Source organism: Podarcis tiliguerta, assembly GCF_965153285.1.
Source record: "Podarcis tiliguerta genome assembly, chromosome: 6".
NCBI classification, from domain to species: domain Eukaryota; kingdom Metazoa; phylum Chordata; class Lepidosauria; order Squamata; family Lacertidae; genus Podarcis; species Podarcis tiliguerta.
In genome coordinates this window covers 5,804,762-5,819,860 of record NC_139539.1, presented here as the reverse complement: position 1 = coordinate 5,819,860, position 15,099 = coordinate 5,804,762, and the positions used below count along the sequence as shown (strand labels likewise).

General features: G+C 39.4%; 1 protein-coding gene across 8 annotated transcripts in view; it reads left to right on the top strand.

Annotated features, from left to right (window-relative positions):
* ZBTB46 (zinc finger and BTB domain containing 46) overlaps positions 1-15,099 on the top strand; it is a 51,682-nt gene that overhangs the window by 20,086 nt on the left and 16,497 nt on the right. For 3 of the 8 annotated variants that reach the window (XR_014512835.1, XR_014512836.1, XR_014512837.1), the window contains 4 exons: positions 3,193-3,474; positions 8,343-8,515; positions 10,334-10,385; positions 10,474-11,032. Coding sequence is in view for 4 of the 8 variants with exons in the window: in XM_083447382.1 (XP_083303508.1) it covers positions 3,193-3,474; positions 8,343-8,515; positions 10,334-10,385 (507 nt within the window). In the remaining 4 variants the exon portion in view is untranslated. Of the gene's footprint in view, positions 1-3,192; positions 3,475-8,342; positions 8,516-10,333; positions 10,386-10,473; positions 14,114-15,099 lie in introns of all 8 variants that reach the window. The other 5 variants (XM_083447383.1, XM_083447385.1, XM_083447384.1 and 2 more) reach the window with 3 other exon arrangements.

Sequence of the window (15,099 nt, the reverse complement as noted above, 5' to 3'; positions counted from 1 at the left end):
TGTCTGGAGATTTGAGCTGGGCAGTCATTAGGTGTGCTGATTACATCCAGCTTCTTCTGCTTCTAGGAAAGATGTTGAGATCCTGACTCATTTTCTAGGTGATTGTAGGATGAGACCTGACAATAGTTCAGTTGGTAGATCATGCAACTCTTAACCTCAGGTTTTTGGGTTTGAGCCCCAAGTTGGGCAAGAGATTCCTGCACTGGAGGGGGTTAAATCAGATGACCCTCATGGCCCCTTCCAACTCTACAATTCTATGATTCTATGAAACTAATAAAGTGAAACATAAATCGGATGAGATGGGTATTCTGTTGGTTGTAAACTTGATGATGTCAAAATTGTCAAAATCAGATGACCATGAGGGTCATCTGATTTAACCCCCTCCAGTGCAGGAATCTCTTGCCCAACTTGGGGCTCAAACCCAAAAACCTAAGGTTAAGAGTCAGATGATCTACCAACTGAACTATTGTCACGTCTCATCCAGGCTCTTCTGAATGAGATTGTGCTGAACGATGTGTGTGTGTGTAGCTTGGGAGTGCTTCCAAATCTGACATTACTCCTGGATATCTCTAAGGTGACTGTGGCCAGGATTGTAGGCAAAGCTTTGGCTACATCCAGAGTATAATCTTACAAACTCACTATTGTACAACTTCACTGTCTCGCAGTTTGTTTCCAGGCCCAGTTCGCAGTACTATCTTCTTTGCCCTTGAAGCTGTTTGGGGCTAAGCTAACATTTCTAAAAGATCACCTCCTCTCATTTGAGCCCACCCACCTTCACAGTTATCAGGGGAGACTTGTTTTTTGTTCCTTCTATATCTGATGTGTGACCAGTGGTAGGTGGCAGCACTCAAACTGCCCAGGAGTCTTGATTAATCTCCACTCTATTTGCAAGGCTAAAACAATTATGTGGGTGTATATTTTGCATTAGAACAATTGTGTGGGTGTACTGGTTCTTGGGGAATCTGATCAATATCTGCTCTGGTATCTTACAACTGTTTAGAAGATTGCTTTTGGTTTTTCTTTCAGATTATTTTGGTGGTGATTTATTTTTTCCAATAATAATAATAATAATAATAATAATTTATTATTTATACCCCGCCCATCTGGCTGGGTTTCCCCAGCCACTCTGGGCGGCTTCCAAAAGAATATTAAAATATGTGATACATCAAACATTAAAAGCTTCCCTAAACAGGGCTGCCTTCAGATGTCTTCTAAAAGTCTGGTAGTTGTTGTTCTCTTTGACATCTGGTGGGAGGGCGTTCCACAGGGAGGGTGCCACTACCGAGAAGGCCCTCTGCCTGGTTCCCTGTAACTTGGCTTCTTGCAGTGAGGGAACCGCCAGAAGGCCCTCGGTGCTGGACCTCAGTGTCCGGGCAGAACGATGGGGGTGGAGACGCTCCTTCAGGTATACTGGACCGAGGCCGTTTAGGGCTTTAAAGGTCAGCACCAACACTTTGAATTGTGCTCGGAAACGTACTGGGAGCCAATGTAGGTCTTTCAAGACTGGTGTTATATGGTCTCGGCGGCTGCTCCCAGTCACCAGTCTGGCCGCTGCATTCTGGATTAGTTGTAGTTTCCGGGTCACCTTCAGAGGTAGCCCCACGTAGAGCGCATTGCAGTAGTCCAAGCGGGAGATAACCAGAGCATGCACCACTCTGGCAAGGCAGTCCGTGGGCAGATAGGGTCTCAGCCTACGTACCAGATGGAGCTGGTACACAGCTGCCCTGGACACGGATTTAACCTGTGCCTCCATGGACAGCTGTGAGTCCAAAATGACTCCCAGGCTGCGCACCTGGTCCTTCAGGGGCACAGTTACCCCATTCAGGACCAGGGAATCCTCCACACCTGCCCGCCTCCTGTCCCCCAGAAACAGTACTTCTGTCTTGTCAGGATTCAATCTCAATCTGTTTGCCGCCATCCATCCTCCAACCGCCTCCAGACACTCACACAGGACCGTCACCGCCTTCACTGGTTCTGATTTGAAAGAGAGGTAGAGCTGGGTATCATCCGCATACTGATGAACACCCAGCCCAAACCTCCTGATGATCTCTCCCAGCGGCTGCATATAGATGTTAAAAAGCATGGGGGAGAGGACAGAACCCTGAGGCACCCCACAAGTGAGAGCCCAGGGGTCTGAACACTCATCCCCCACCACAACTTTCTGAACACGGCCCAGGAGGAAGGAGCGGAACCATTGTATGACAGTACCCCCAGCTCCCAGCCCCTCAAGACGGTCCAGAAGGATGTTATGGTCGATGGTATCAAACGCCGCTGAGAGATCCAGCAGAACTAGGAAACAGCTCTCACCTTTGTCCCTAGCCCGCCGGAGATCATCAACCAGTGCGACCAAGGCAGTTTCAGTCCCGTGATGAGGCCTGAATCCCGACTGGAAGGGATCCAAATGGTCCGCTTCTTCCAGGCGTGCCTGGAGTTGTTCAGCCCTAGAGAGAAGTAGTGTATAGATATTTAAATAAAATAAATGAATAGGGCAAGATGGGTCTAAAACAAGCTTTCTGAGGCTTCACTATATTCTGTGCATAGTTTGTTGAGACATGCACACCGTTTGAAGCATGTACTAGTCCGTTGTACAGTGGTACCTCGGGTTAAGAACTTTGCTTCAGGATGGAAACAGGAATTATGCTGCGGCGGCAGCGGAAGGCACCATTAGCTAAAGTGTTGCTTCAGGTTAAGAACAGTTTCAGGTTAAGAACAGACCTCCGGAACGAATTAAGTACTTAACCCGAGGTACCACTATATTCATAATGTTGTGAAGTTGCAATATGCTGTTGGAATAATTGCAACTGAGCAAGTATAAAGGGGGCATTAAGGTTCTGTTTGTTCACAATGATATTGCACTATTGAGTGTGGTATAGAGTGTCTTCAGCAGCAGCCACATTTCCCCAGATGTTACTGCTACTATTTTAACAGCAAGAGAGTTTATTTTGCAAAATGAGCGCATAACTTTGCAAAAGTGTGTACTGCACAAATATAGCAACAGTTGTATTATAGCATCAGATGAAGGTATCATAAAACTGGGGAAAAGACAAAGTAATCTCAGCTCCTTCATTTTAAGCAGGCTTATTGATTCTGATGCTGTGGAATGATGGATGGAGGAAGTGCTACAAATGTACATATGGCTGAGAGGACTCTATTGTGATATGTTTACTAATGTTGGGTTTTTCTTCCACTTAGGTGTGGATCTGACAGGGGCAGAATCCAGCAACTCTGACAGCCGAATAGAGAGAGTGGACCTTTATGCAAATGTCGAGGAAGCACTCCTAGGAGGTGAAGCTGGTTATCTCTCTCAGCCTCTTACTCCAGAGAAGGAAGATGCGCTCCAGGCTGTAGCAGTTGCTAATCTGCGGGCAGCCCTTATGAGCAAGAACAGCTTGTTGTCCCTGAAAGCTGACATGCTGGGAGAGGAAAGTTCTCTGCTGTTCGAATACTTACCCAAAGGCACACATTCACTGTCTTGTAAGTTGCTGTTCCTTTATATACTACTTAGAAGTTAAAAGCATTCATAAAGGAGTTATTTAAAAAAACCAGTCCTAGGCACTCTTATTTTGTATCCTTGTATGGTGCATCCCAAAGTAATGCAACCTTAATTATTTTGAGTGCTATGCATGTAGAGCCTTAACAAGGTGATACTTGGGCCTAGCTCCCACAAACAGCAGATAAGTGGAAAACCTATGCCTTAATTATACCATTTCATATTGCAGATGATGGGCTTGCACAATTAACTGTTGCTCCATACAGAAAAATACCCTGCGTGTAGAAGAGTTATAGCCTTGCCTTCCTCCTGAAATATTAGCTTTCTATTCTTAGGTATCTTTTTCATGTGTGGCAGAGTAATTCAGTCATGCAAGATCCTGATCTGAAAAGGTAGCTAGGCACAGGTTTTTACTATGTTACCAGCAGATTTGTGACAGGTGGCCCTTGGTCTGTCGAAAGTTGCTGGTCAGATAGTGGCATTTGTAAGTAGATGATAATTGGAATCTGCTCCCTATCAGCCTCATGAAGGGTAATCTTAAATTGGCAAGCATATATACACATGATTCATAGAGGGTTGAGGTGAGAGGAAAGTGAAATGCAAGAAGAAGAAATAGAAAGCAGAACAGTTGAAAGCAGAACCTGAAAGCTGAACAGACAATAAGGCAACTGGTAAGCTAATTCACACATCCCACTGGAGTTTTCTTTAGTTCCCTTGTTGAAGTATGGCCACCTTAAGATCACTTAGAGTGCTCTGATTGGTTGAAATGTTCCACTAATTTTGGGATATTAAAATTCTGAGCACAGTTATGTCCATTTATTTGTTTTGTGTAGCCACTGATCTATATAGAATGCAGAAGGGCAGTGCTGACAACAAATGACATATATTAAAGCTTGTGCCTTAATAAATTTGTAGTGGTTAAGGTGCCACAAGACTATTTGTTTTTACTTAATAACGTGAATCCATAATCTAGGCTATGAATCTAGGATGGCTGGCAGTTTTTATTGGTGTGTTGCTGCTCATCTTGTTAGCCAATCAAATGCATATTTGTTTACCAAGCAGATAGGAAAAGGCATCCCTTTTTAAAGCCTTGTTCCATAATAAATCCTCTTGATATGGGATCAAAAACTAACAGATGGGGCTAAAGATACAATTAAGATTATTGTGTGTTCAGTATTTCCTAAATGACAGAAACATAAGGTCTTAAGTAAACATCATTTAATTTCTTTCACTATGGTACGAGTTTGGAGGTGGCAAAGAAGACAGTATGTGTGGGCCAAAAACACAGAGTGTTTGTTATCCAGCTAAGTCACACTCAGTCATGAAACAACTTCACTGTATTGATTGTATAGTTGTGCTCCCTGAATTTCACTTCTACTGAATACCATGTTCTGCCATTACCAGGAGGAATGGGGAGAGAGATGAGGTAACCTAAATGGGATATCAAATGCAACTAAGCTACTAAGCCCCCCACCAATATATATTCAGCAGGAACTGTTGCCTAGTACAAATAGGGTAAAACTGTCAGTTTTTGGTTTGTAGCTTTGAGACTACCGTATGGCAGGCAGAATAACACTGTGATCTCGTGTCATTTGAAGTGTTTCTCAAGTGTTTATTGCATTGTAGATTCATCAAGTATGCTGAGCAAGTTTTTATTTGTATTTCTCTTGCAATCCCAACATTTTAAATGTTTCCTGCTGCTTTGATATGACCACTCAGGAACTTGATGTGGAAAGGATGCCATGGCAGTGCTTTAGTTTGTGACACAATGGAAAGCAAAATGTAGAACTTGAACCTTTGATGTAGAAGGGATAAATATATGGGTTTCTTGATATTGGTGCCACAAATAAATTAAGAAGGTATTTGGCAGATATTTTTGTTTAATATTGGAAGAAGAAAAAGTGTTGGGTAGTTTTTATTTTATTGATTAATGGTCTCTGACGAGTACTGTTGCACTCAGGTCTTGCATGTGGGTTTTCTATAGACATCTGATTGGCTACTGTGAGCACAGACTTCTAGAATGGATAGATAGGCCCTTGGCCTGATCTAGCAGGGTTCTCTGAATATTCTTGAAAACAGGTAAAACTTAACGCAATGTAGCTTTGGGTGATATCTTGAGTAATGTTTGAGTTTTGCTTACTTGCTGAAATTTAATATGCTGAAATTGTATATATTTTGATAATTTAATCCACTGGAACACATTAAGGTTGCAATCATAAGTAACTATGAGTAACTCAGTGAAACTTGCTTCCAAGTACATATGCAGTGAATCCAAGCTCATCTCTTGTATTTTTTAGATTTATTTTTATTTATGTATTTTATAGAAACATTCCAAAACTTTGAAACAGTAAATTAACACCTCCACTACCCCAAAACCTGATTTTTTAAAAACTTCTCTTGTAAGAGGGCAACAGAAAAGAGGCTTTGAACTATTTCAAAAATACTTTGCTATTTATCAGTTGAGGTAGTCTTTGGAGACTCCTCTCCAGATGCGTCCATCAACTGAAGTACAGTGAGTGGCGACCAGGGAGAGCCTTCTCAGGGATAGCGCCTTGATGGAATGAGACTTACCTTGCACCTACGCTTTTTTGGTGTCAGTTTAATTTCCCAGGCTTTAAAAACTATTTCATCCCTAACTGATTTGATCTGATGCTGCCATTACCTCCTGCATTTAATTTTGCTGTATTGTGTATTTTTTGTAAGTCAGATTCTGTTTGGAAGGCAGTATGTACATTAAAATAAGATTTCCTTACCTCCTCTAGGAGGAGGTCCAACAGTTTTGGGGCTTTTGCAAACAAAAGGCTTGTATTTAGAATAGGTTTCTACAAACTAGGGCAATTAAACACTTGAGGGACTTCAAAATATTAAACTTTAATGGTGTCATTGTTTTATTTTATAGTGGAATCTGTGTAATGATATTTAGGTATTTATCAATCATTTTAATAATAATAAAATATCATTGGGACTTTATGGGAAGTCAGCAGTGGGCCCAGTATTTGATAACATGACATGAAAAAAGCATTATTAAAATAAGCAAATAAATTAAAAGCACCAAAATAAGTTCTTTATATGAGGCTGAAAGTGAAATGTGTCAAATTGCTTTCAAATCAATGCATTTGCAATACACTATTCAAGATTAAAACATGTGGAAATTACATGTCTGGAAACCTTTTGAAATAATATATATAATCTGCTGTGAACCCAAGGAATAGAGTGTAAGACTTGAAACTTTTGTTACTTCATCCTTGCGGAGTGGCTTTTCAATGGAATGAATAATCTTGTACTGTATATAAATTGGGTGTTTGGATGAATGTGGTATGGAAACACTGTTGCTAATCCTTTGGCTCAGATGTGTTCTTAAACATTTTCTCTATTATTTATGATAGCTTTTTGATATGTCTTAAGTTTAGTACCTCATGTTATTTTTTATGTCACCTCAAACTATTTATAGTAGCAACTTATGCATCAGGTTACATGTACATTTGACCTTAGGTTTTATAAATCAAGTGACAGTCAATGCATAAAAACCTTCAAAAGCTAAAGAAAAAATGTTTGTGTTGTGGTCATTTTTCAAAAGTACTTTTTATAGAACATGTTTCTTGCTACACATTAATTTTAACAAGATTTAAAACATATATATTCTGTTGCTCTGATACTGCTATATCATTCTATGCCTTCAATAGGATTGTGCTTCTTTCTTGCTTTTGCAGTTCAGGATAAAAGTTCTTTATAGCCACCATGTATAATCAGAATTTAAATAGTTTTGTGGTGTGTGTATAATGCTATCTGATAGCTTAACCATCACACAATTTATTTTGATACATACACAGTTTTCTAAATACATTATTGGTAAGAAAAAGTTCAATTAACTAGTTAATCATACCGTAGTACTGGTCTGGTAGCCTCACACAGGTTCAGAGTGTGCCTAACATAGGTTCCTCTGTGTTACTCACCTTATTGCTACCATTTCAAGTCTTGGAATTAGGCTGTTAAGTCTAGTATTTCGTAATAATTAGTGTTCTATCATGTATGTTTAACTTAAATTCTGCAAATATTTGAAAATAAATTGCTACACATACTTCACGTTTTGTGTGAATAGTGATGTCTTGTGTCCCCAGCATATTGTACTACAGTGCCCTCAACACAAAAATATACAGTATCTGTACCTTGTGTATTTGATCGTGAGATTATATTTGAGGCTGTATTTCATTAGTGGTCCCAGAACTCTGTGAATTAACTCAGACAAAATAAGACTTTTCGTACCAAAATGCATTATTTTTGTGGGCTATGTTTAAGCTGGATGTGTGTTGTTTTTGTATTACTTTCTCTAACAGCAACAATGCTAGTTATGACTAATTTAAACATGCTTGTCATTATTAGAGTCTGATGTGTGCATGGGTCTCCCACTGCTGGCTGCAGCAGAGCTCCATAAATTCCTTTTCTGATTGCATAATTGCTAATGAGATGACTTGTTATGACAGTAAGAACATCCTTGTCCTTTTTATGTTGAAAATAATTTTTTGAAGTTTTAAAGAAATGGCAATGAATTAGTCACATACAAAGAACGGATCATTGTATCTTTTGAAAGTTGTTCTCATTTTTGTGCTGCCTTGTGTTCTTTTTCTTGTTTTGACTTCCTTTAGTGACCATTATGCTGCTGTGTGATATAATTCCCACCACACTTTTGGGTGGGGAGGCTATTTAAAACAGTCAATGGGCCTGGAATCTCTGTGGCACTTCGTTCACTCCCACTGACAGAAGATTAAGCTACAGCTGTTCATTCCCTGCCTTTTGTAAAACCACCAGCTGGTGCTAGTTCATGTGGGTGAGACTCGTTTCCTGTGTTCCTCAGGGTCTGGCACCAACTTGAATCGTTCAAGGGGTGAATGTGATGGCAAAGTGGAAGCATCAACTCCTCCTCTGCTGCCTTCATCACACCTTGCCACTCAGAGCCCCACTGCCATCATCCCCTCTTCTGGTGAAATATCACCAGATACTGTGAAAAGAGTGATGCCTTCAACTCAGGTAATATTATAGTTATCTGGGGGTAATGCTAGTTTTTAAGTGTTATAAAACTTACAACTGAAATTGTGTCATCATGCTCAGTTTGCTATTCTTAATGTATCTTAGAATTTGGAATTATTCAAATTTGTAACAGACCTAGGCTATTTGTATTGTCCGTAATGTGGTACTCTCCTTTACCTTTTCTGCTTTGTGAAGTTCTATCAAAATACAAAAAATGCACAGAGTAATTTGTTCCTTCTGTTCCAAACAGCAGTATGTTTATGGAAATATGTAATACTAACTCTTGCAACACACTTAATGGTTTTGATCTTCAGATCCCTATATTATAGAAATACTTTCCTGAACTTTTTAAAGGAAACATAAAGGCTGGACTAGAAAAAATACTTCAGTCTAGCAACCAGAATCAAGCATGTACAGAATTGAGAGCTTCCTAAGGACCATTTATCCACTGTTTAAAAACTTGGGCAATAATTCTAAATATCAAAAAGCATGGCAGGAATAATTATTCTTCCTGTAAATGTATCTGGTCTTGTAAAATATATCATATATTATTATTAGTTAAACAACTGTTTCCCTGATTTTAAAAAAATGAAAGAAAACTCATCATTACAGACAACTTGATGAAAGTATTCAGTAGTAATTACATCTCCACCTCACCTCAACTAAATCACCCATTATGTCTCATAGGGAAGTACTGTGTAGCATACAAGTAATATTATGCAAATAACTCAAAACTTGAAAATATCCAGTAATTAATCCTTTTAAATTAAACAATACTAAAATGTAGTTAAGGGTGGGGGTGGATAAAGGAAACTGGAGCAGATCGTTCTGGTCGGGGATAGTTAAACATTTTTTTTTTTAAATGCCAGAATTTAACAGTTTGGTGCTAAGGATCAATTAATGTTGGTATACAAATTGCCCTTCTGGGTCTCACTTAACAAGATCTCTCATAACATATCATGGCCTACTTCTTGGCTTCATAGCCTTTCCTTCATGGTAGTGCTTCAAAATAGAAAAGTATATGCTCGCCTTGCACCATCATTCTATATCATTCTATATCATTCTATATTCTAGGCACCAAGCAGTTACTTTCCTCTTTAACCAGGTCTTTAGCCTCTACAGTCATACCTCAGGATGAATACGCTTTGGGTTAGGCAGATTCGGGTTGCGCTCCGCAGCGACCCAGAAGTAACGGAGCGCGTTACTTCTGGGTTTCGCCGTGCGCACATGCGCAGACCGTCAAAATGATGTAACGCGCATGCGCAGAAGTGCCGAAATGTGACACGCGCGGACATGGGTTACATTCGCTTCGAGATGCTCCGGAACGGATCCCGTTCGCATCCCGAGGTACCACTGTAAGTATCTTTGGCCTCTTAGGGTGGGTGGGGTGTTTTAAATATATTTTAAATGTCTTAATGCTTTTTTGTGCATCTAAGTGGTTTTTTTTTGTAAATTGCTTTGAGTTACCTTTGGCAACAAAAAACAACCAATAAATTTAATTGATGATGATGATGACATGGCATACCTGTGAAGCTCTCATTTCTGTACAGAATCTACTGAACACCGATTTTTTGAGATCACAAAATGAACAAATATACAGATACTTAACAGTTCTTATTAGCAGTTTGGGTATATATTGGTTATATATTTTGAGCATACATTGAGGTATGAAATGAAACATTGATTTGAGTAACTAAATATTTGTAATGAAGATTTGCAGAAGGAGCAGAATTACAGTGAGTTTTAGTAATTTACAGGTGTTAAAGTACTTGATGTTCTCTGTGTGATCATTAACATGATTGCACTTTTCTTTTGCAGGTCACCTATGATGGATTTCTAACACTGTGGCAGTTAGATAGTTCTGAAACAGGTAAATGGAAAGAAGGAAGACTGTACATTAATGATTCAAAGTATAAAACTTAAAATTTAATTTTTTGCATTTCCTTTTTTTTTTTTAGATATAAATGCATCACAATCTGAAGATGTGGACTTAGTCCACGAGGGTTTGTTCTTGGATTCTTCTGGCCACAAGAGGCTGAGCTGCGCTTTCTGCAGAAGATTTTTTGAATGTGTGGAAAAGCTGAAGGAACACATTAAGGAACACACTTTCCCCATGATTGTCCCTTTTGATGTAGTGGACTACTCTAGGCCAGTACTGGCTAACCTTTCTGAGCACATATCTCCAGGGCAATTTGCCCGTTTCCAGTGTCCAAAGTGTCCTGCTAGCTTCACACTAAAATCCAACATGGATCGTCATGAAAAAACAATCCACTTCAACAGGAAGAAGATGCAATGCCCTTGCTGCCTGAAACTGTTCCGAGACAAGACAGACTTAAACCGGCATCTTATGTCTGTGCACTCCAGCGAACGTTCGTTTATGTGTCTTTTTTGTGGCAAGGGCTTTGGTACCCAGAAAAACCTCAGTACTCATATGAAAGTTTGCTATCTGGGTTCTACACAGCCAGTATCTGAAGAGTTTCTGAATCGTATTGATCAAAATCAGGAATCTGATGATGAGTAAGAAAACTGTTGGGCAATGGAGAGAGTGAGATTAAACTCTTAGAAGTGTATTTCTTAGCTACTTTGACTGGGTAGTGCATTCTGCTTTGTCAGCAGTCTCAGTGCTCAGTACAGTGTGAATGCTGAATCAGTGGCCAGGTAATGAAAGAAAGTTGTAAACCTCTTTATCCCCAGGTTCTATGGTTAGGATTCAGACAGACGTAAATCTAGGAGATGCTTCAGACTTAAAGAACAAATATAATTTTGTTATTCAGCAGTAATAATCTTAAGAGAAAATGTTAAAGAAAACATTTTTGTAGACTAAATAAGATTATTCTTACAGACAGCATCCTATAGTCCCAGGGTAGTTATGCCTGAGTTGCAGTGTCTTCTGGGTAGATATTCACTTTTAGATTTTAACAGTAGGTTCAAAGGATCAAAAGGTTTTCCATTCATTTTCTCAGCACATTATTTATTAAAAACATTTCTCTACCTCCTCCCCACATTATCTGAATGCAGTATACAGCAATATTAAAATATATATTCAAAAATACAGGGAGAAAATGCAACTGAATTAGTAGGACAGAGTTATAATGTACTTGGATCAACCACCAGCAAAGTTCTGGCAGCACAGATGTGGAAGATCTGTCTTGCATGCAGAAGGCCTCTGGCTCAATCTGCAGTATCTCTGGGTAGGGCTGGATGAAACCCCTGCCTGAGATCCTGGAGAATTGCTGCTAGTCGGTTTAGACAACACTGAGCTAGATGAACCAAAGATGTGACAATGTGAGGCAGTTTCCTATGTTTTTAAAAGGCATCTTTTAAATGCCTTTTTAAAAAAGCAGGATTGAAGTCACCTGCTGCTGAAGCCTGCTGGATTGGTTGCACAATTCAAATATCGGCAAATGAGTATCACATTCAAATGATGTGTCATGCAGTGATCAAGAGTAAATGTTTTGTGATATGCAAATTTCATGTTTATTGTAGCAGATTAAGAATGCATTATGCCTTTTTTTAAAAAAAACCAGTTATCTCATTTGCATAACTTAGAGAAGCAGGACTTAAAGGAGCATCCCTTTTCTTGACTCCTAGCTTCACACCTGTATATATGAGGATGTATATGAGGGGTGGAATGCTAGAAAGAGTAAAGTGGGGAGACCAAAAACAAAGACCAGCATCCCCTGAAATTAATTGTGATGTCAGGTGATTGATAGGTGTCATCTTTGGCCTGCCAGGGGTCAAGAAGATAGTGATCTGGCCCACTAGCCAAAAGAGGTTCCCCACCCCTGTACTAAATGGGCCACAGTATTTTCAAATACCTTCACCATCTGTGAATTGTATTCAGTTGTAATGAGTGTTGTAATACAGCTAGATGAAAGTGGATTTGGACAGTTAGCTCCCATAGAAATACTTCAAAAATGTAAAAACAACAACCACAACCCAATTTCTCTAAAATCTGTTGTTTCTTCTATCGGGTAGGCTACACTTCTTTTGAATCCTAGAAATCAGGACAGTATAAATGAGAGACAGCCATGAAAATACTAACTTGTTTTTGGTGTAGCTAAAAGATGGACCTGGGTACCGAACCACCTTGTGATAACAAGCACAAATCTTGGGCCATCTAGAGCACCCCTAAAACTGAAACCTTGCCGGCAGGTGTTATGATTCAAGGAGAAATGTTTCCCATTAATAGCTGCTTGAGAGGAATATTATATAGAAGCTTGGAGGAGGTGTCCAGAAATGGCCTGAAGACTAATAGTGAATAACTGGTGGGTAGAAAAGGGAAGCCCCCAAAGGAAAAATGATTTTGAACATTACTTATCTATATATTCCCATTCTCCTTGTGAAAAGAACTACAACTTGCTCCACAATATAAGATTTTTAGTCTTCAGGACAAAAGTATTTAGAATTTATTAAACTAGTTTCCCATCTTTGTCTATTGTTGGTACCAGTTCTCCTTTAAGGGCTGTATAAAAATATTTCAAGGTGTTTCGATATTTTTTGTTCAGTGTTCAAAAGGAAGGCAGGCATTCATTTCTCATGATAATAAGAATCCTGTCCTCCTTAGGCTATGTTATTTCCAATTACAATTCTGGAATTTTTTTAACTTAAAATTCTTGCCTGTTCTCTGCTTGATTATTAGCTTACTGACTTTGCTTTGAACAACTGTAGAGGCCTCTCCCCCTTAATGTTGTTTTTTGTTATGCTGCTGCTGTTGTTGGTGTTGGTTTTGCTTTTCATTTTTTTGTTGGTCCTGTAAAAATGTCCTCTAGTAAAATCATTTTAAAAGTACTTTTCACACCCTAGTCTTGTTAGGAAGTCCCGCTCTTGGGGAAAGTCGTCATTTTCTTTCTTGCTACCTGTCAGCCCATGTCTTCCTCTTTTGTTTCTCCTCTTGGAGAACAGACCTACAGATACGATAAGAACCAAATCCCTATCATTTGTAGAACAGAATATTGAGCAAAAGTATGTGATATGTGCATAGAAGCCCCAGTGATTGATAGAAGTGACTTCTGGTTTCACCTACCTTAGTCTTAGCTTCAGGTGCAAACTACCAAGGAGATAAGTTACTACTGATTCCTCAAAATTGGTTTCTAGAGCTTCCTTAATCTCTCCAGTCCAGAGATTATGTTGGGTGACACTAGAAATACAATTTCTTGCTGGGGGTGGGGGGCAAAAATCCAAAACCACTTGGGGGGGAAACTGTATTTGGACCTTTTGCCTTTTGAATAACAAAACCCTTCTAAACTCTCTTGCCACCTCTTTCTTGACTAGCAAAAATTTGTGTTTGGCAGGGCATGAGCGTGCAAGCAAATACTTTTTCTCTTCCAATTAGCACAACTAGCCTGCCATTTTACCGTCTGGCAACTGCTGAATAATTTACTTTGCTCTTTGACAAACAGTAGGTCATGAGAGAAGAAAGCACAGCAGGGCAGACAGAGATCAGCACACAGGAGTTGAGAGGGGAAAAAGGGAAAGCTCTGTGTCTCTGAAGGAATAGCTCTTTTTTATTTGCTTGCATGATGCTTATTTTTTGCTAGTAAGGAGACAATGTACAGTATAAGGTGTTGTGGCTGAAACAAATAGCTACCCATGAAAGTCTCCTGCGTGTGTCCCACTGAATACAGCACATCTTGGATGTGTGTAAAATGTTCCTAATGGGTAGTTAGTTCCTACTAGGATTTAGTGTCCTCAAAAGACTGGGTGGCCATTCCATGTACTCAATCCAGGCAGGAGCAGTAGAGGTAATATTTGACCACCACCATCAAAAAAATCATAAATCTGTGAGCTGGCTTTCTGTGGTTCAGTGTTAAACAATACTAAACAAAGCAAAGATACAGAAATGGCAGGTTGCTGCCTAAAGATTCAGGATAGTATTTACCCAGAATAAAAGACTTCAGGTGGCATCAGAACATAGAAACTTTTGGAAAGTGGCAAACACCATCTTGTCTTAACAGTGCCCTGACTGGTGACCATTCAGATGCTACATACTGGATTATGACCCCCTAACAGCCACGCACCCACCCCAGCCAACTAGTCTTTTTTTAAGCATTAAGCTTGAAGTAAAAAGCTGGAATTCAGAAGCTAGCTGAGTTTTTCATTAATTCTAACAAGGGTATTATGATACTGTTTCATTTAGATTGACACTACTTGGTTTTGTTGTCGTCTTTATTTATTAGTCACTTTTCTCAGAAAAAAGAACTCCAAGTGACTGCCAAAGAACAAGTATAAAAACAATAAAACAATCTTAAGTTCAGAAGTATTATATATGCGCGATCTCGATCTCTCCCCCACTAAAAGATAAGCAGGAAATTAAGATTTAAAAGCCTGGGAGAAAATGATGGTGCCAGGCATGCCTCCCTGGGGAGAGAATTCTGTAAACGGGGAGCCCACCATTCTGAAGGCCTGTTCTTACTTGTATCATAAAACTCTGCCTATTAGTGAATCAAATAATCACTAGCCACCCTGCTTCCTCTTAAAGACTGTCATGTTATAAACGGAATCCATTGCTTGAATTTATAATCCTGTTTATGAAAAATATTCAGTGTATAGCACACAGTGTATTGCTACAGTAGACTTGCTGA